Raw genomic sequence first — 20,925 nt, 5'->3', positions numbered from 1 at the left:
TCTCCTAGACTCTGATCCCAGTTAGAGGGTCTAATGTGCGCGCTGGTTTGTGCCTGCCCGCAGCCACCCGCCACAACTGCCTTTCATCTATCGTACAAGTACTTTACTCACGCCAAGAGAACCCCGGCAGAAAGACACAAGGGCCCGCGCTCGCCTTTCTTTCGTTCTCCCCGCTTCCGACTAAGAGCTCCTACCTAGGCCCTAGACCAGGGGTAGGCAACCTTGGCTCTTTTATGACTCGTGGACTTCAACTCCCAGAAGTCCCGAGCCAGCTCTGCTGGTTCGGGAATTCTGGGAGTTAAAGTCCACGAGTCATAAAAGAGCCAAGGTTGCCTACCCCTGCCCTAGACTGACCTCCCAAAGGTTTACACGGGAGCTCTCACTTTCGCCCTGCGTAGGGTTGCCAGGTCTGCTTCCAAAAAACAGCGGACAAGCGGGGGGGGGGGGGTTAAGTAGTAAAAAAAAGTAGACTGTACAGCTTTAGATTATGTACCATTTCATCATAAAGCTTTTGAATAAAAAAAAAATGTCCACTATTTTGTGAAAAAAAATAGTGAACATAATGTGAAAAAAGTGGACTGTCCACTCAAATAGTGGACACCTGGCAACCCTAGCCCTGCGCCTAAATTAAAAATACACCCCTGCCCCTACTTCGTGCGGGCCACCTTATATACACACCGGCAGGAACGCCCGCTGGTACGCACCGTTTTCTGCCCTCCTCTGAGCCCCGGAGAGATCGCTAGCCGACCTCGAGGTTTAGCCACTGCTTCATTTCTCTGTCCAATAAAGGTCACCCGAGGCAATAGGCCTCCCTAAACCACGAGCGGCCCGGCTGCTTCGCCCCAGGAATCTCTCTCTTCCCTGCGCTTCTCCTTTTTCGACAACAGCCGCGGGTTCCCGGGTGGAATTTCAGGGCAGAGACCCAGGGAGGCCTGCTGATCTTGCAAGGCAGAGCCTTCCCTGCTTTCAGCCCGGTCGGATTTGGCCGCAGGAGCTGCCCGACGCTCTCCGTGGCTTCCTCCGAATGGGGAGAGAAGGAGATCCAGTTCGCCCCTTTCCTCTCTGCCGGTGAACTTCGTTCTTTCCCCACCAACCCTACTTATAAATGCAATGTATGAATTGTACACCGTACGACTCCTTGCCGTCTGTACCAGGCGGTGGGCAGCCGAGGAAGACCAGATCGACGGATCTTCACCTAACCTTCAACCCACCCACCCACCTCCCCGGTTGCATTTTCCTTTCCCAGCCACGTGGAGGTACGTCTGATCTGCCGGTGGGTCGCCGAGCTTAAGCCAGCTGCCTCTGAATTCAGCAGGGGTCGGGCCGGTGCTGGNCAGGCGGTCTCTCCTAGACTCTGATCCCAGTTAGATGGTCTAATGTGCGCGCTGGTTTGTGCCTGCCCACAGCCACCCGCCACAACTGCCTTTCATCTATCGTACAAGTTCTTTACTCACGCCAAGAGAACCGACACAAGGGCCCGCGCTCGCCTTTCTTTCGTTCTCCCCGCTTCCGACTAAGAGCTCCTACCTAGGCCCTAGACCAGGGGTAGGCAACCTTGGCTCTTTTATGACCCGTGGACTTCAACTCCCAGAAGTCTGGCTCGGGAATTCTGGGAGTTGAAGTCCACGGGTCATAAAAGAGCCAAGGTTGCCTACCCCTGCCCTAGACTGACCTCCCAAAGGTTTACACGGGAGCTCTCACTTTCGCCCGGCGCCTAAATTAAAAATACACCCCTGACCCTCTCCGTGCGCGCCACCTTATATACACACCGGCAGGAACGCCCGCTGGTACGCGCCGTTTTCTGCCCTCCTCTGAGCCCCGGAGAGATCGATAGCCGACCTCGAGGTTTACCCACTGCTTCATTTCTCTGTCCAATAAAGGTCACCCGAGGCAATAGGCCTCCCTAAACCACGAGCGGCCCGGCTGCTTCGCCCCAGGAATCTCTCTCTTCCCTGCGCTTCTCCTTTTTCGACAACAGCCGCGGGTTCCCGGGTGGAATTTCAGGGCAGAGACCCAGAGAGGCCTGCTGATCTTGCAAGGCAGAGCCTTCCCTGCTTTCAGCCCGGTCGGATTTGGCCGCAGGGGCTGCCCGACGCTCTCCGTGGCTTCCTCCGAATGGGGAGAGAAGGAGATCCAGTTCGCCCCCTTTCCTCTCTGCCGGTGAACTTCGTTCTTTCCCCACCAACCCTATTTATAAATGCAATGTATGGATTGTACACCGTACGGCTCCTTGCCGTCTGTACCAGGCGGTGGGCAGCCGAGGAAGACCAGATCGACGGATCTTCACCTAACCTTCAACCCACCCACCCACCTCCCCGGTTGCATTTTCCTTTCCCAGCCACGTGGAGGTACGTCTGATCTGCCGGTGGGTCGCCGAGCTTAAGCCAGCTGCCTCTGAATTCAGCAGGGGTCGGGCCGGTGCTGGAGCGACCTTGGATAAGGCCGTATTTCTAGTGCAGAAGGACAGCCTCCCCCCACCGACCCCCCCCCACCGGCCCCAGGCAAAGCTACTCCGGCCTTCAAAGGTTGCGGATTATTTGACCTCACCTTTCGATTAGGGAAGTCCCTCCCGACGACATCACCTTTCCCCGAATTGCTCGGCTGTACCCGGCGGGAAAGGGGTCGGCAAGTCCCTCCTTCCTTCCTTCCTTCCTTCCCTCCTTCCCTCCCGGCCGTTCAGCTCCTCTAATTGCTCTTGCTGCGGCGGTTGGCGTCCCAACTTTGGCCGTTAAGGACTGGCGAGGAGTCCCCAATTCCAGGCCAATTCCAAGAGGGGACCGGGAAGCCCGCAGCCTCCGCGGGTTTTTACGCCTGAGTAAGCGGACTTGGCCCGAGGCTCTTGGGCGGGCCGCCCGGCGACTGCTGCTTTTTCCCGGAGCCAGAGAAGAAGCCCCGGTCGGCCAGCGCAAACCTCGGAAGGTGCCCTGACGGGGCGCCCCATCGCCTCTTGCGGAGCCCGCCGGTCCTCTTGTCTTCCCAGCTGGCCCTTCTCTGGCTCGGGAAGCCCCGGATCTGCAAGGGAGAATAACTGGAGGGTGTGTGTGTGTGTGTGTTTGTGTGTGTGTGCGCGAGAGAGAGACCGGACTGTTATTGGGGGAGACTGCTTCTTTCCAACATGTGCCACCGTTTCTTTTCTTCTTCTTTCTTCTTTCTTCTTCTTCTTCTTCTTCTTCCCCTCTTCCTTTCTTCTTGTTTTTTCTTTTTTTTTTTGCAAAGCCACACCCCACCTTTGAAAGTGGATCCGTTGACAAGTAAGGGTAAATAAACGAGGGGCGCTTTCAGATAGACACCTCAGACGTGAAATTGCGCCCAGCTGGTTGTGTAAGCAAACAAATCGCCCCGTCGTGTCCGAGGCTCTCGACTTGTGGCGGTGATGAATGGACGCCAGAGGGAAACGGCTCTTTTCACTCGTTTAGGAATGAAACTCTTTTTGGCTTCCCCAGTCAAAGCGCCCGGGAACGGCGTGGATCCGGCGCGAGTTGTTGTTTTTTTTTTTAAACAAAGAGTTTTATTAGCCTCCATTTGTGTTTCCCCCCCTTTTCTTCTTTCTTCTGACCCCCCCCCCACTCCCGCCACCCCAGGGAGCTCTCGTCAAAACGCGGACTGGTTAGGAAGCCCCGGCAGGCCCGCGAAGCAGGAAAACCTTGGCGAAGTCCTTAGGCCAGGGGTAGGCAACCTCGGCTCTTTTATGACTCATGGACTTCAACTCCCAGAATTCCTGAGTCAGCTCTGCTGACTCAGGAATTCTGGGAGTTGAGGTCCATGAGTCATAAAAGAGCCGAGGTTGACTACCCCTGCCTTATAGGCTGACCAGTCGCCTTTTCCCTTGGAAACCCATTAGAAAAGATGAGTCTATTTTCCTTTTTTCTGGTTGGAGATAGATTTTACTCCTCTCTTTGTGGAGACTTAAGACTACCTTAAGACGACCAAACACCCTATTCTGACCAGACATAAAACAAACTGCAACCCAAATTCTGTTCCTGTAGGAAAGTGTGTGGAGTTCCCCCTCTCTGTCCAAGCTTGGGGTGATGGGGGCTACTCTGGCGTATGGGTCGTTTCTTCTGGGGTTCTTAAAACAGAGTTAATCTAACTCCCAGGTAGTACAACAAACTCCTATGAAGGGATACTTTTAAACCCTTACTTTTAAAACTCTCAAAATAGTGTAGCTCTGAGTTATTCCAGTTAACGGCAGAGAAACGTAAAACTCTCATCCTCTGCAAACATTTTATCTGCAAAGAAAAATCATTTGACTTTAAGGTAACATATTCTATATATATTTTTAAAAATTATATACTGACTAGAGTTACTTCATGATAGTGTGACTTAAAAGGAAGCAGGCTAACTAAAGTTCTTTTAGCAGCGTGAAGAAGAGTCTTTAGCTTGAACTTCTTACAGATGTTTTCTTTGCTATATTACTACCTTTTACACAGATGAGGCTGTCCAAAATACACTTGTTCATTGCCTCTTTTATCTCACCTTAAGCATGAGCCAATAATCCTTTTTCTCTCTTCCTTTTATTCTCCAGTCTCTCCCCCCACCTCCCCAGCTTCTAGTATCTTACAAAAATAAATCTGCTTTCCTTGGTTTATATATATAAAAAAGACCACAGATAATTCTCATATAGCAATTATGGGAGCCCAGGCATGTTGTCTCATTTTTTAAAAAAAAAGCAACAACTAAACTGGCCGTGGCTGAATTCCACTCATCATCCAAAGGGCTACAAACAAATTAAACCCAATTGATGGTTGGAATACAACACCTGTTCACCAATCTTGGAAGCATCCATTCCCCTAATTTTCTCCCAAAATCAGTTTATCGCTTCCTGGTTTCTTCTGGTATCTTGGGTCAATATTCCCATTACCACAACTAACAAAGACCCCTGTTCCTGTTGGACATGAGAGGCTGGGATGTTTAGTCAATAGATCTGTAGGGCACCAGGTTGAAAGAAAGGTGTTCGTTTACTTTAAGCACTTGCAGTGTTCAGCTGCCACCAAAATGCTGAGGTTTTTTTCCCCTTAGGAAGATGTAACCCTTTTTCTCATGAAGGCATGAAGAGGCCTCCAAACCTTGTTGTCCTTGAAGACAACAACAAATGTACAAAAAAGAGCCTGTAGTGAGTGAATGAAAAAAGTGCTACTTTAGAGACAGCTTTCAATTTCAGAGTTTTGGGAAAAATAGGGCCCTATGCTTAAAGCCATAATTTCATTTTGCAAAGTCACACAGACAGACAAGACACATAAACCCCACCCCTTATCAAAGGTCCTGAAATTTCCATGACTCCTTTCAGAACACCCCAAAGTTCGGCTGTCTGGAAAAGGCTAGATTGAAACCAAAGAACAGGAAGAGGCCAAGCTTTATGAAAACATTTGCCAAAATCAACTAAAATTGGCTGTTTGGGAAGAGGGTCTGTAACTGCAGCAAAGATGAACCCAAGGCCGTAGAACTGAAGCCTAAGTGGCATCCTGGCTTCCAGAGCAAATCAAGGTTTATTTGGCAACCATACCCACTTCCACAGCGGGCAGGATTTTGGGGATTTATTTTGTTCAGTGTCACTGCTAGTTTCCAACCCATACTTCCCACAGCATTTAGATAACCTTGGAAGATAGCTTTGGTTTCTAAAACCATTTCCTCCCCCTTTTTTTGGCATGGCTAAAGATATCATGCTGTATGACTAGAAGCAAAAGGCTTTTTTCTAAAGCAGCTGGCTAGCTGGATTCTGTGCACCTACTGGCTCAAAGTTTTCCAACAAGCATCATTTGGTTTCTCCCTCCCTTTTTAAAACAAACTGGGAAGGCTACATTCCAAATATTACACAAGAGATCTGGAAATAAAAAGAAACCCTGGTTGTGATAGAGCCTCAGTCCTGTAAAACACCTTATCTAGACTTTTTGCTTCCTTCCAGTTTTAGAACATTTATTCATATTATGGATCTTCACAATCAAAAATGAGTTAGGGTGGGCAAAAAGAAAAAAAAATGATCGGAGAAATAATAGCCTGGTTTTATGAATTGGAATCCATCTTATAATTCTGAGAATGCTTTGGGATTTCTCAAGGATCTCAATGCTACCGAGGGCTAGCTAGTGAAGGTTAATCAAAGACTAATAGAGAATATATTAAAGCGCCTGATTCTAAAGGCAGGTTTCGCTGGTCCCACTCTGCAAAATTAGAGGGACATGACCAGTTCAGTTTTAGGCAGCATTGGAACAAATGAAAGCCAAGGTACCTGTGTTTTCTGGACAAGGACTAATCTTACAGACTAGGGGGCTGACAGAGGTGATTATGCAGCTGTAAAGGCTCTCCTTTTAGAAATCTGGACTCATTCGCTAGGTGTCCTAAAATCTCTTACATTGGAATACTGAGAAAGGAAGGAAGGAAGGAAGGAAGGAAGGAAGGAAGGAAGGAAGGAAGGAAGGAAGGAAGGAAGGAAGTCAAGTGAGTTAGTCTGGAAAAGCTTGTTAATGAAAAACAAAAAGGTGCAGGAATGCAGGCAGCAAATTAATAGGGGAAAACTTGCCATCAATTTCTATAGCTGAAAATCCTGCCTTATCATGAATCCTTCCTAGTTTGGAGGACTAGGAAGAAAAGCTGAGAGAGAGAATGTGGGCAGGGGAGACTCACACAAATGTTATTTTTAAAGATCTGGGCTTTATTAATACGTTAAGAAAGAGCTCCCTTGGCAGTGTAGGTTCTTACAGCTCCATCTCAGATCCTATAAAACATTAATGCGCTGAAAGCTGTTACCGGGATTGGCAGAGACCAGCTCCAAGCCCTGGGAAAGTTGTTGTCTTCAAAAGGGCTTCTGCACTGAGAACTGCTGATGCACTTGAAAGGGGGGGGGAGGGAGGGTGAGAAAGAAGCTGGGAGGGAGATGGAGCTTTCCTTCCTCTGTGTTCAAATGAAGGAGAAGCCTCAAGGAGACTCCTCAATGTCCCCCCCCTCCCCCCTCCCCAAGGGCACAGGCCTGTCCTTGGATCTGAACAGAGCACCAGACATTTGTATCTACGTTTCTCTTTCACTCTTATGCCACCCTCTGAAGTCCAGATCACTGGGAAATCCTTCTCTAAAGAACCCAGAAACCTGAAGCCACATTAACTGGTATCGGGGTGTATATATGTGAGGGAGTTTAGGACTCCCATACAAAAAATTATTTAACCTCTACGAAGATACTGGTCTCTTATACACTCCACAGGCAGTCCCCACCCCCAGCCCCACCCCGCCACATAGAGCATTCCATTGGTATTCTGGATTAGGCACCCCGAAGGATTGAAAGCCACCAGCAAGCTACCACATTAAAGGAAGAGATTCTCCAACTCTGTTTCGTCAGCTTTAGTCACAAACCCTGCAACATCAAACCAACTGGCGTGGGAATGCCTAGAGAAAGAGGCACCTGACTAGAAACCAGGTTCAACCTGTTACCTTCATTCCCGCCCCTTGAAACTCTGGTGGAAGCTGCAAACCAAGGGGCTGGTGTGGGGAGGGAAAGGGTGCCCCCAACTCCACAGACAACCAAGTGGGGAGGGGAACTCCAGGGAGCACAGATGAGGGGAGGGCAGTGGGACTCTTCACGCCTTTCAGGGTGTTCTTGCCCTTTGTTCTTTTTGCTAAATTCTTTTATTTTTGTTTAAATTCTCACTTCAATTTTTAATTCTTGAAGAACAGCTTCGACAACATATATCGCACTCATTATAAGAAGCAAAGGGTTATATCAAAAATTATTAGTATAGAATCACAGGAAGCCTGGTTTGGAACCAGAAAAAAATACAAAACAGATATAGATACATACACACAGAACAATTCCTTGCTTTTTTTTTTTAATAATTATTTGGAAAACGTTATTTCCCCCTCCCTACTTTTTTTTGTTTCTTGTGTTGGGTTTTTCCCCCCTCCTTTATGCGCATAACGATGTTTTAAATTTTACAAAAAAAGTGAAAATAAAGACTAATATTTTACAAAATGAAGAACAATGTTCGTGGTCAGTGTTTACCTGTGGACCCCCCTCCCGTTCCCCCTCCCCCAGTCAGTCAGTTCGGCTTCAGTTTCGTTTCTTAAAACTGTGTTTGCTGTACAGTTGACCACCACTTCGGGGTCCGTGATCAAGCCAGGAAAATCCATCTAATCCTCTTCCTCCTCTTCCTCTTCCTTTCTCGGAGGGGGCAGGGCGGGACGGGACGGGCGGGCAGTATAACGAGACAATCCCTTCGGGTCTTTGCTATTTTTATAGTTTATTCCTTTTAAAGTCTCCCACCTCGGCGTCCTGCCGTTGGTTCCAGACAGGCGAGCTGCCCCTTTTTGGCCGCCACCGCCGCCGGGCCCGGAGTTGCCAGCCTCCTCCGCCAGTCTTTCCTTTCAAGACGAGGTTTCCGGGCGCCCGGCCTTGGGGAAGTGGGGCGTTTGTGGGTCCCTTTCTTTGCTCTCTCTTTCTCTCTCTCTCTCTCTCTCTCCTCGGGACCCCCCTCTGGCCGCTCAGCCGCAAGGCCTGTGGCGGGTGCGCTAAGCGGGGGAGGCCAGGGGCTGCTCTCTAGGAACACTGGATGGACATGTAAGGCCAGTTGAAGCTGCTGCCGGAGAGCAGCATGTCTCGGATGAGCGTCTCGATGGGGGTTTTACCTACCAAGCGGACGAAGAAGAGCTGCTCGATGACCGACGACGAGACGGTGCGCAGGGAAGGCAGCCGGAGGAGCAGCTTGCCGAAGCGGCTGGGCTGGTTGGGGTACTGGCTGCGCACGTATTCCTCCAGGGCGCACTGCGATTTCTCCTGCAGGCTCTCGATGTGCGCCGCGTCCGACAGGCCACAGGCATCTGTCCGGCCACCGGGAGAAGCAGCGCGGGCCAGAGGGAGAGAGAGGGAGGGAGAGAGAGCAGGGCAAGAGGGTTAGCGAGGGTCGGGCCACCGCGGCCAGCCGGCAGGTCGGCCCCCACCCCGTCTCCCCACCGGAGGCCCCGGGACCCCAGGCAGCCCTCCCCGCGGCCTCCTCCTGCATCTGGCTGGCGTCTCTCAAAAAAAGGACCCTGGGCCGGGGGTGGGGTGTGTGGGGGAAGCGGAGCTGCCCTTCTCGGCCCGGCAGCGCCGCGGCTGCAGACGCCGGGAAGGGCCCAGGCCTCGCTTCCTTCCCGGAGTTGCATCCTATTGTTAGCCGGTGGACACGCGCGCTTGCCCTCCCCGCGGAGAGCGAGCCAGGCCGCCAGGCCCCGCCAGCTGTGCGGCTTAGGCTGGGGTGGGGTGGGGTATCCTTCGTGGACGGTCTCCGAAGGACGCCTCCCCCCCCCCTCCGGCGCCCCCTCCGGTCCAGGGAATGGCTCCCGGGGGTGGGGGGGGGAGTCCATGGGGCCAGGGCTGCGCATGCAGGCGAGAGAGCCGAATCAGGCTAGGGTTGGGGCCGCTCGCACGAAAGGCCGCCGCCTCCATTTCCGGGAGGGGAAGGTGGTGGTGGTGATGTGTGTGTGTGTGTGTGTGTGTGTGTGTGGAAGGGGGGGGCTGAGAGAGAGAGAGAAGGCGAGCTAGAGCAGCGCGCTGGCTTTGTCTCTGGATCTGGACGGTCGGAGTAATTGAAATTTGGTGGCATCTCTAGAAGCCGGATAATCATTGCCGGGAAAATGGCTCAGCTCCCCCGCTTCCTCCACCCCCCCCCGCCGCCCCCCCGCGCTAAGAAGGCGTCTGCAGCTGCTCTCGGCTCGCGCTCACAAAGCTGCGCCGCCCGCCTGGCCTGAGAGCTGGGAGGCTGCAGCTATGTACCCGGGGAAGAAGGCCTCCGGAGAGTCGGGAAAGTGCCTGGCTCCAGTTCTCTTTCGGAGGGGGAGGACGCGCATTTCCCGGAACCAGAAAGCGGCACAAGAGACCCCCCCTTCTCCTATGTATATATATATATATATATATTCTGCGTCTGCCTGCTTTCCTCCTTTCTCGTAGGGTTAAAAAAAACAGGGCCGGGGTATCAACCCATCCTTCCTAGTAGCTTTCCGGCCGCCTCCATCATTATTATTATTATTATTATTATTATTATTATTATTATTATTATTATTATTATTATTATTATTATTATTATTATTATTATTATTATTATTATTATTATTATTATTATTATTATTATTATTTTAGCTTTCGGGGAGGTATGGGGAGAGAAAAAAAAATAAAAGGCCAAGAAAAAGAAGCGGGGGTGGGCCAAGAAAAAGAAGCGGGGGTGGGGGTGGGCAGAGGAAGCCACCTGCGCATAAGCGGCGGCTGCTTCGGGCGGGGAAGCGGGGAGCCGCTGTCGTCTGCCTTGTTCAGATTCGCAACTTGTTTTCTTCTATCAATAATAAATATTTCAAAACATCGCGATCACAAGGCAGCCGTCAGCCAGCGCGGCGGTTTAGCGGAGATCAAAGCAGCTTTTGAGATGGGTGTGCGTGCTTGTGTGTGTGTGTGGGGGGGGGGAATGGTGTGTGAGAGTGTGTATATGTATGTATGGATGGATGTGTTAATCTGGGGGAGGGTCGCCTGAGCAGACCTTGCAAATGTAATACCTAGAAAAAGGCAATGAAAAATTATTTGCACAATCCCTTTTGAGCTAGTTGTTTTAGCTGGTGTCGCGCGCGTATTAGTTTTGTGACAAGGGATCTCCCGTTTTTGCGGGGCCCGGGCTCTCAAAAGATTGCCAGGCACCTTCGTGCCCACGCTTCTGGCCTCAAGCGAAAATAGAAATAAACCAAGCTATAATTCAAACGCTTCTGAGGAAAAGACCTCCATGACCCCAGCTACAGACTAAGGACCGCTTAGATGTACAATTACACACGCCCGACTGTTGTGCTAATCCATGCTTTTGCCTTAAATGCAGTGATCATTTGCAACATCTAAAATGGGGGGAGGAGGCGCAGGGAGAAAAAAAAAAGAGTGAGAATATCAGAGAGAGAGAGAGAGAGAGAGAGAGAGAGGAAAGGAGGGAGGGAGGGAGGAAGATTGCAATGCACAGACGTCATGCAACAGAGACCTGCCCTTATTTGTGGTCCATTATAGTGAAGAGTCACTATCTTCTTTAACTGTGACTAAGAGATCTTCCTCCTCTGCACCCTTTTGCTTCTACTCTCTCCCTCCCCCCCCCCCCCCCCCCCCCCCCCCCNCCCCCCCCCCCCGTTTGCCACGTTGCCCTTTTCCACCAGGGTCTTTAGTTTCAGGCAACTTCTAAATAAGGCAGGATGAAAGGGTCTGGTTGCCTCAGCATATCTCTTTGGAGGCTCCCTGCTCTATTCTCTGGATTGGTGAAATATTTATTTCTGCTTCTGCTTTCTCCAGCTTGAGGCCACCACTGGGATTGTGAGAAAAGAACATCGGCAAAGCCCCCCTTCTCCTTAATATATCCAACAGATGCTTATTAAAACATATCTTCTTCTGTTATTTTTTTTTCCCCCTTCAAGCTTTACTCCTACCTAGTGCACGAGGGGGGTGGACTTTGAATTTACTTGGCACTCCTCGCACTCAAGATCATTCTCTCCTCCCCAGCAAACACGTCTGGATCGAGGAGATGCTTTCCAACCAGACAATCTGAAAATTAATTAAACAATCTGTGCTATCTGATCGATTAGCTGATTGAGTTGAGATGAAATAGACCAAAGAAGGAAAGTGATGCATGTTCCCCTTCTTTAGCTTTGCGGAGAGGAAAGAAATGAGAGGAGGGGGACTAGGAAGGCAGAAGGTGGTGGGCATAAAAACTGTGTTTCTCTCACTTTTTGAAGAGGTTATAATTTTCCCTGCCATCATTATTTGTTGGTATTTTCCTTTCCAATCAATGGCAGAGAAACTATATAAATAAATAAAAATTACTATACGTGTACTACACACGACTAGCACATGTCAACCAGCTTTTGTTATTAGGTGGAGAATATTTTACCTAATGCACCTAGGAGTGTTAAGCACTGAACAAAACAAAACAAATATACTGTTTGCAAATGAGAAAATGAGAAATCAACACTGTTACTGTGTGGGAGATAGATTTATACACCTGACCTGCTCTGATATTTCTGTGGGTAATATTACCCCTATGATTCTAAGTTGTGGAGAGGAATGTGCATTCCCATGTGTTAATTAAAAATTGGCATATTGGTGTGAAAAGTAAACATGTTGGGATTACTTTTAAGTTGCTGCTTAACTTGAGGATAGTTTCCAAAACTTCTTGTGGGCGAACAAAAATATTCTGAAGTCCAAATGATGCTGATCAAATAAATAAATAAAATATAAGAAACACACTAATCTCCGAGAAGGCTTAAACGCTGATCTCTCATCTAAAAAAACCCAATGATTTTGAAGCAAGACTTATTTTACATTTAGGATCAGATTGCTGAGTTAAGCCTCTGGGACCAGGTGGCTCAAAATGTTTTCTCCATCCATCAAAGTTTGCTTAAAAAGTTGGATGGCTTGATGAAAGATTTGCCATCAATTACCTTCTGGCCAGCAATCAAAACAAGATTAGCCCAAGTGGAAATGAGTGTATATGAAAACTGAAAGGAGGAGGTAGTTGAAGTGGGGGAATGTGGGGGTGGGTGGGAAAGAACCATCAAAGGGGTTATGCTGGAAAATGCTAGTCCAGTGTACCGATTGTTATTAAATGAATAATTATGAACAATTAACATTGCTGCGAACTCTCCCAAAATACAGCAATAATATCTGCTTTATTAAATCAGCTCTGGTAAGGTTGGGCCTTGAGGATTTGAGAAAATGGAGGGGGTGTGTGTCAGACCTTTTATTCTGGGGGGGGGGGCATTTCCACCTTTCTTTACATTCTGGCTGAAAAGGTGCTGTTTTAAAACTCATCTGAATATTTCTGCCCTTTGTCCACTTCCCCTTGTCTCCAAAGGAATAAATGGCTAAGAAAAAAAGTATGTCAGGCTGCAGTTGAAATCACCCTGAAAAATGCCAGCAGGGTCCCTTTTTTGTCAGTTGTGAAAAACATGTTTCCGCCAGAAAAACAGGCCAAAGATAAATGCAGCCCAAACTGCTCTAAGGCTGCTTCGTAAATCTCCCCATTTGTTTTAAGATCTGCACTTGATCCTCTGCAAAGAAAGAATCCTCACTCCCAGCCCTGCATTTGCAGCCAGAGGAACAAGGGGGGGCAGTCACAGTCCACCTCTCTGAGCATTGCGCATACCAATGAGTCCCCATCTAAATAAATTATCCAGTGTTCAAATCGATATTAATACTATGTTTGCTACATTAAGGTTTTGCACAAACTTAAGAGTCATTTGACTACAATGTAAATACTATTTCTCAGGCATGTGCGGCTAGAAATATTAATAGATTCTTTCTCTAAATCAGAAATTCAGCAAGCGGGGCCAATAAAATCTTTGTGTATTGCTTGGCTTCAGGTTTAAGGGGAAATTTAATAGCACTAAAGCACACACAAAGATTTTTTTTAAAAAAAAAACAGCATAACCATTTCCATGATTTTTCAATCCCAGACAGTCCTACTTGGGAGTAAATTCTGCGGCATTTATTTTTGAGCAGACCTGCATGTGATTGTCCTGTGTAGAGTGCAAATTTAAGTCACAGACAGCCATACCTTTCCAGTAAGACTCAAAGGCCATCTTGTAGATTTCTTCATAAATCTTTGATTTTGTTTATATGCGGCTCAACCAGGTTTGCAATGATAAAAAAGATGCCTGAATTTTTATAGACTTCAACCAGAGCACTTCAAAGGTGAGGCTAATATCCTCTTTTGCAAAGTTAATTTGAGCCATCTATCATAAACAAAATTACGGGACCAGCACGTTATATCCGTCCCTGTTTCTAATTTAATTGTGTGGGGGGTGGGGGTGTTGCAACCAATCTGTTAGTATTTGTATAGAGTTGCCTTGAGTGTTTTTATGTATTTTTATCTCCAAACCAGAGCTTGGAGAAGAGAAACTACAGAACCACAGAAATGTTTGGAGATCGGGAGAAAGAGAATAATAAATGGGGCTGGAACTTTGAGAAAAGGGCAAGAAAATATCTTTGAAAATCTTGGGGTGAGCCCCTCTCTCTCTCTCTCTCTCTCTCTCTCCCTTTCTCCCTCTCTCTCTCTCTCACTCTCTTCTCTCTCGTGCTCTCTCCCTCCCTCCCTCCCTCCCTCCTTCTCTCCCTCTCTCTCTCTCTCTCTCCCTCTCTCCCTCCCTCTCTCTCTCTCTCCTTTTTAAGCAGGAAAGGAGGGGGGGAGGTTCTTCTGGCCTTCAGGTCAATTTTTACCTGCTCCTCTGATCTCAGCAATTGGAATTATGAATACTTTCCAATAAAGGGGGAGGGAGAATCACACAGCAATAAAGCAGCAATGTGGAGGATTTATTTGTATCTCTGCCTTCCTGTTCAACAAGCTCTAGTGAAAAACCTTAGCCAAGGTTTTAAGCCTCCTCCTCCCCCCCCTTCTTTCTCTTGCTCTCCACATTTTAATTTACTCCCTGCTTGGAAGCCAAACTCTGGCCAAGGCAGCCAACAGGCCACCCCTTAAGCCTCCGCTTGGCCAATTTCACCGCAGGCCTACAAGTCGGAAGCTGTCCCGGCCTAGGTCCACCAACTCTCGAGGCCTGCACGCCAGGCCCTGAGCAAGCTTTGAGAGCTTTGCCTCTAGCTAACTCGGGCTGCCTGGAGCTACCTCTTCCTTTGGCCCAAGTCTCTGGAGGCTAGGCCTCCTCCTCCTCCTCCTCCTCCAGCCTCCTAGCCCAGCCCCGGCTCGGGCCCGGCCCAGCCCGGCCCACTGACCTGAGGTGAAGAGGACGATGGCTTTGAGGCAGCTGTATTCGGCGGAGTCGACGTGCAGGGCCTTGAGCTTCTCCACCTGCTCCTGGAAGATGCGGATGTGGTCCATGAAGGCCACCACGCGGTCGGCGGACATGGGCGAGGCGTGGAGGCCGGCGGCGGCCAGGAGCGGGGCCACGTGCAGCGGCATGGAGCACTGGGCGGCGTTGAGCACGAAGAGCTCGCTCCAGGTGAGGCGCAGCAGGGCCACCTGGTCGGTGATCTGCAGGTCCGGGAAGAAGGGGATGTTGCGGGCCCACTCGACGGCGCTGAAGAGCAGCCGGGCCGCCAGCTCGCAGATGTTCTCGATGCCCATGATGTTGTTGGGCTGCATGCACTGGCTGCCGTAGCGCGACGTCGGGTAAGGCTCGGCTCGCAGCAGCAGCGAGATGTAGCCCGACAGGTAGCAGTGGCCGTTCAGCGGGTCGCCGTTGGTCAGCGCGTACTGGCCCGGGTTCGGCTGGCTCGGAGGCATCCTTCCTCGCTGAACCGCTGACGAAAAGAGGGAGAGAGAGAGAAAAGGAGAGGAAATGTGCATCCGGCAGCCTGGGCGAAAAAAAAAACCCCCCAGCCCTCCCCAGACAGCCGTCGCCCCGCGCCAGGCGAAGCAGCAGCAGCAGCAGCAGCGGCAACAGCCGCAGCAGCAGCAGCCCAAGCAAAGCACGCGCGCGCGCGCACACACACACACACACAAGCGCGCTCCCTCTGACACACGCAAACACACACACACACACAAATCCGAAGGTATGTATGTGTATGGGTAACGCGGCAGACGCAGACACAATGTAAGCCCCCCTCCCCCTCCCGCAACCTCGCATTGTTGTGCAAATGGGGACGCCCAGATGCTCCCTGCGAGGGAGGTTGCCTTTCTCCCCGCAAGAAGGTGGCGGTGGTGGTGAGGGTGAGGATGAGGATAAGAAGAAGAAGAAGAAGAATGTGATACAGATAAAAGCACAAGCTTTTCAAAGCTGCTTCTGCCAACGCTTAAAAAAAAACAAAAAAACCAGGTCCCACCTGCAAAACGTTCCCGCTTTGTCTTTCCAGAGAACCAGTGAGACATTTTGAGTCCTCTCCAGCCCAGTCAGTGCTCAAAGTTCTTGCAATTGCAAAATACCATCCAGCCAAGCCTCCCCTTTATTTGCCAGTCTGGAATCGCACAATAAGGCTACCAAACTGGGAAGGGGGGGGCAGTGTGGGGGTCAGGGAGAGCTCTCCTTAGCCTTGCAAGCTACTCTTGCCTAAACAATCAGGTCCCAGTCCAACTAAACACACACACACATACACACACACACACACACACACACACACACACACACACACACACACAGAGGGCAAGCTCCTACCCAATTTAAATGCAGCACCCTGTATTTAAAAGGATGGGGTGTGCGTGTGCTGTTACTGGTAAAAGGGATGAATTAAAATAAAATGTGAACTTACAGAAGCCAAACATGAGCGGCAAGGAAGGAAGGATAGCACCAAGTCTTTAACCGTGTGGTTCCAGAAAGCACCAACTTGCTACTGCTTTGACCAGTGAAAACAAACATTTGCAACTGTGCAGCATGCACAATACATACATACAATACCAGACGTACACACACCACATGCCTGCACGTACTACTCGAATGCCATGGGTTCATTCACTGTCCCAAATGTAAGCATGTTTGGATTTATTTAAAGCTGAACAAAGTTTGTGTATGTGTGCATGGGCATAATAAGTGTGTCGATTTACTCATCTGAGGCCAAAAAATTCTAACCTGAGACTTATAAATAAAGGTGACAAAGTGAAGGGAGGGCCTCTGGTGAATATTTTAACCTCTCCAAATAAATATTTTCTGTTTCATACCATTACATATTTTAATAATTTTCCATCAGGATATTTCTGTCTAGCTGTCAGAACCTCACCTCGATTTCTGTTACTATAGTTTAGATTTCCAAAGCTGCAGCTGTGCATTTCAAACACAGTTCAAAGATAGTGAGGGATTTATCTCCTTCATATATTTCTGTATTGAGTAATTTCTAGTTATGTTTCTTCAAGATGTCTTTCCTGACAAAAGCTGGCTGAAGCTACAAATGAAGTCATCAGTAGACAGTTGTTGTGTTTTTTTTTTTAAAAAATCCTTTTTTCTATGGCACAAGGGGGGAAGTATTTTAACATTTTTCAAATTTTCATTGCAGAAAATGAATTTTTTTGATCTATTTGACACTTAGGACATTTTTAATCAGAGCATGGGAAAAAGAGCATATATTGCAGTAAATCTGGGTAAAGGAAAAATAAAAAGCAAGATGGAAAAAGCAAGATATTATAAATAAAGGGCTTCCCTCTTTGGAATGGGAAAAGAATCTTGCTATTACAACATTGGAAGTATTTGTGTTTGTTTTCAAACATTGACCAGCACAATCCAGAAATAAGTTATGCCTTATGGTAACAACACCACCACCAACAACCACCACCATTGACTTGGGGGTGGTTTGCAACCGGTAAGTAGTGCTGTATTTAAGAGACAATGAGATTTCATAGGGAAATGAAATGAAGCTGGCACACTGAGGGAATGGGGGTGGGGAAATGGCAAAAGTAAAAAAAAAAAAAAGCAGAGCACATTCACAAACTTTCCTTCCAAAAGCACGAGAGGAAAAAAGGAATCTGGGCAAAGGCCAGGTGTTGGAAAACGAGGAGTAGCTAGCAGGTGAGGAAGGCAGCAGAGAGAAGCAACACAAGCAGCACAATTCACACACAGAGAGACAGACGCACGCATAGCCTTGCAGTACATTTCTTCGGGGAGGTGGGGAAGTTTGACTCGTCTTGAAGTTAGGATCCCCAGCCACCACCCTTCCCATTTTAATAGGGATTTAGAAAGAGTGAAAAAAAAAAGAGGCAGGTGAAGCCAGCACGGGAAGAAAGGGCTACTTATTTGTCCCTTTCCTCCTTCCTCAGTTCCAAATCACTTTTTTTTTTAAAAAAAGAGGCAGGAGTGGGGAAGAGAGAGAGAGAGAGAGAGACAGGGAGCGATTGGACTAGTTGACTCAGACGCTCGGTAGTCTTGGTTGCTGACATTAATAATAATAATAACAATAACAATAACAACCGTAATAATAATCTGCGGGTGGAGTGGGAAGCTGCGATGTGGGGGCGAAGAGGACGGGGGGGGGGGGGAACCGGCAGCACATCTCCCCCCACCCTCTTCCAGGACCCGCTGTCCACGCGCACCCCCATCGGGGGAGTTAGAATAGGGAAGAAATCATATTCACCTTCCCTCCTCATGCCCACTTTGAGGCACTTCTTCAGGCGGCAGTATTGGCACTGGTTGCGGTGGTGCTGGTCGATGGGACAGTTCCGGTTGGCCCGGCAAGTGTACGTTAAGTTCCTGCGGACGCTCCGCTTGAAGAAACTTTTGCAGCCCTCGCAGGTGAACTGCCCGTAGTGCTTCCCGCTGGATTTGTCGCCGCAGACCACGCACTCGATGTGCTGCTGTTGTTGTTGCTGCTGCTGGCTCTGCCCGGAGCCCTGCTGCTGCTGGCCCTTGTCGCCCGGCGTGGACGGGGCGCCTGGCTGGCTCGGCGTTTGCGGCGTGTGGGGGGCCGCCGAGGCCCCTTGCTGCGGATCCCGGCCCGGCTGAGCTGCTCCGGTGGGGCCGCCCCCGGCCACGTCCTCTTGCGCATCTCGCCAGCTGCTAACTACCATTGCCATATCTCGGGCCCGCGGNGGGGTGGGGGTTGGGAGCAGAAGCGAGGGATCAGGACTCCTCCCGCTTGGCTGCTGCTGCTGCCGCCGTCGCCGCTGCTCCTACGGCCGCCGCTGCCTGCTCTCCCGGCTGGCTGCTTTCCGCTTCTCTCCCCTGCCCTGCCCCCCGCCTGCCCTCCTTCCTGCCTGCCTCCCCTCCGCCTCGCCTTCCCCGCTCCCGCGTTTTCCCTCTCCCCGCCTCGAGTGCGGGGTGATTCCCCGGGAGAGGGCGATGGGATTCCCGCGAGCTTTCGAGCCGCCTCGGCGGTCTCCCCCCGCGGCTCAGGAAGCGTCGCTGCGCCGCCCGGCCGGAGCCTTTGCCGCCTTGCCTCCCCCGAGCAGGGCGTCCTTTTTCAAGTTGCAAAACCAAGCGGGGCGAAGCGGGCTGTCGGGAAAGGCATTCAGGAGGGTCACCCTGGGGAGGAGAGGGAGAGGGAGCGGGAGGAGGAGGAGGAGGAGGAGGAGGGAAAGGAGGAAGAGGAGGTGATCGAGTCGCCCGACCCAGTCCGGGCCGGCCAGCCCCGTAACGTCCGAGCGGGTTAGCAGCTCGCACCGCCGCGGGCGGAGAGGCAGGAAGCCGAGAGGAGGAAGACCGCCAGGAGGCTGCCTCTGCCTCTGCAGCTGCAGCCGCGGCCGCCTCTGCCTCTGTCTCTGTCGCCGCCGCCGCCGCCGCCGCTGCTAGGAAGGCTGCCGGTGCTGCGGCCGCCTCCGCCTCCGCCGCCACTGCCTCCACCGCCACCGTTCGCTGCCGGGGCCCGACCGGGGGTGTCGCCGCTGGATCGCGCTCGTCCCCGCCGCGAGTCCGGGAATGGAGGGAGGCCGGCGAGGAAGCGGCCGAGGCGCAGCTGCCGCTCAGGGCGCGCGGGTGTCCGGGGGCCAGGTCCAAGGCAGCGCCGCGGAGTCAGCCATTCAGGAGAGGCGGGTCGGGAAGCTCCGGGGACGCCGGCCAGAAGCGAGGCGCGGAGGCGAGCGCCGAGTTGAGGAGACACTTTGGGGCTCCGGCTCTCCTTCTCTCGCTCTTTCTCCCTCGCTCTCTCCTCTCTCTCGCTCTCGCTCTCTCGCCGCCGCCGCCGCTCTTTCTTCGACCGGGTCTCTCCTTCTCTCTCTCTCTCTCTTTCCCGGCTTTAATTTCGGAGACAATCTACCGAGACGAAGGCGGCAGCTTCGCTTTCTCCCGGCAGACGGAGGATCCCCAGCCAAGTGCCAACGCCAAAAGCGAACATGGAGAGAAGCGAATATTACACGCGCGCGGAGGGGAGGGAAAAAGCCAAAGGAGAGCGAGCGAGCGAGCAATCCAAAGTAGGTCGAATAAATAAACCCTCTTCTCCTGGCGCTTTCCTCGCTCGCGCTTCTCTCGCCTTCTTTCTTCTGCCGCGCTGGTGCAAGAAAAAAAATAATCACCGGAGATCGCCGAAGAAAACCGCTCCTCTTTCTCCCTCTCTCTTCTCCTTCGTTCCTCTTCCTCTATTCCTTCCTGCCTGCCTGCCTGCCTGCCTTCTTTCCTTCTCTTCTCTTCTTTTCTTTTTCTTCAGAAAAATAATCGGAGGAAAAAAAGCACACGGGCACAAAAACCTTCAGCAGCCAAGACTAAAGCCCTCCCCCCAAATAGTAAAAAAAAAGAAAAAAAAGTGAAAAACCGAACGGTATGAAGATGTTAAAAGGCGTCCCCTTTGCTCTTTTCTTTTCTTTTCTTTGTAGTCTCGTCTTTCCCTTTTCTCTCTCTCCTTTCCTTTTAAGTTTCCTCTCTCTCTACTCTCGTGGAGAAGGAAGCGAAAGGCTCAAAGAAAAGAAGGGTGGAAAAAGAGAGAAGGAAGAAGCAGATAAGGGGGGGGACATCAACTAATAGAATATGCAAGAAACGAGAGAGAGAGAGAGAGAGAGGGAGAGAAAGGTGGGGAGAGAGAGAGAGAGAGAGGCAGAGAGAGAGAGAGAGAGAACCAAAAAATGAATGCGTTTCAACGGGAAGACTAGCAGAGCAATGTTTCCGAAAGGGAGATCTGCGCGAATGTCTGTATATAGTGAACTTTGACACTACTATTGAAACTGACACGTTTCTATGGAGATCGCTGCCTTATATGGAGCTCATGTCAAGGAGCCAAGAGAGGGGCTGCTGGCAACTGATAATCAAAGGCGACTGACTGGTCAGAGCCCTGAATTGGGGGGAGAGAAAATGGGAGGCTAAGGTTAGCCAAGCCTCTTTCACTCCATTGGCTGCGTCTCCTCTCTCTCTTGTCTCTTTCCCTCTCGCTTTCTCGCTCCCCCCCCCGGCCTTTATTCTTTGCTACCTACTGCCTAAGATAGGGAGGGACGAGGGGGGAGGGAGGAAGGAGGAGGGGGATTCTTCTGACAAGCACAATTTACACTGAGATCGCCCTGCTCGGCTATTTACTTTGAGACCTGATTAGTATGGGTCGTCTATGGTCACACACAGACGCACACGCACGAGAAAAGAAAGGAAGAAGGGGGGAGG

General features: G+C 50.4%; 1 protein-coding gene across 3 annotated transcripts; it reads right to left on the bottom strand.

Moving 5' to 3' along the window:
- Positions 1–8,496: 8,496 nt before the first annotated feature.
- On the bottom strand, positions 8,497–18,422 carry NR2F1 (nuclear receptor subfamily 2 group F member 1). 3 transcript variants are annotated; one of them, XM_015812685.1, is made up of 4 exons: positions 18,324–18,422; positions 17,984–18,215; positions 14,702–15,229; positions 8,497–8,799 (listed from the first exon to the last, which is right to left on the bottom strand). In XM_015812685.1, exons 1-4 carry the CDS (start codon positions 18,420–18,422, stop codon positions 8,519–8,521), a joined length of 1,140 nt encoding a protein of 379 aa, XP_015668171.1. In that variant the 3' UTR covers positions 8,497–8,518. The 3 variants fall into 3 exon arrangements, with proteins under 3 accessions (XP_015668171.1, XP_015668172.1, XP_015668170.1); XM_015812686.1 differs by having other exon boundaries at positions 17,984–18,227; positions 18,357–18,422; XM_015812684.1 differs by having other exon boundaries at positions 17,984–18,422.
- Between the last annotated feature and the right edge of the window lie 2,503 nt (positions 18,423–20,925).

The sequence above is a fragment of the Protobothrops mucrosquamatus genome, unplaced genomic scaffold (assembly GCF_001527695.2).
Source record: "Protobothrops mucrosquamatus isolate PMUCROS unplaced genomic scaffold, P.Mucros_1.0 scaffold106, whole genome shotgun sequence".
NCBI lineage: Eukaryota > Metazoa > Chordata > Lepidosauria > Squamata > Viperidae > Protobothrops > Protobothrops mucrosquamatus.
This window is presented reverse-complemented; position numbering and strand designations above follow the sequence as displayed.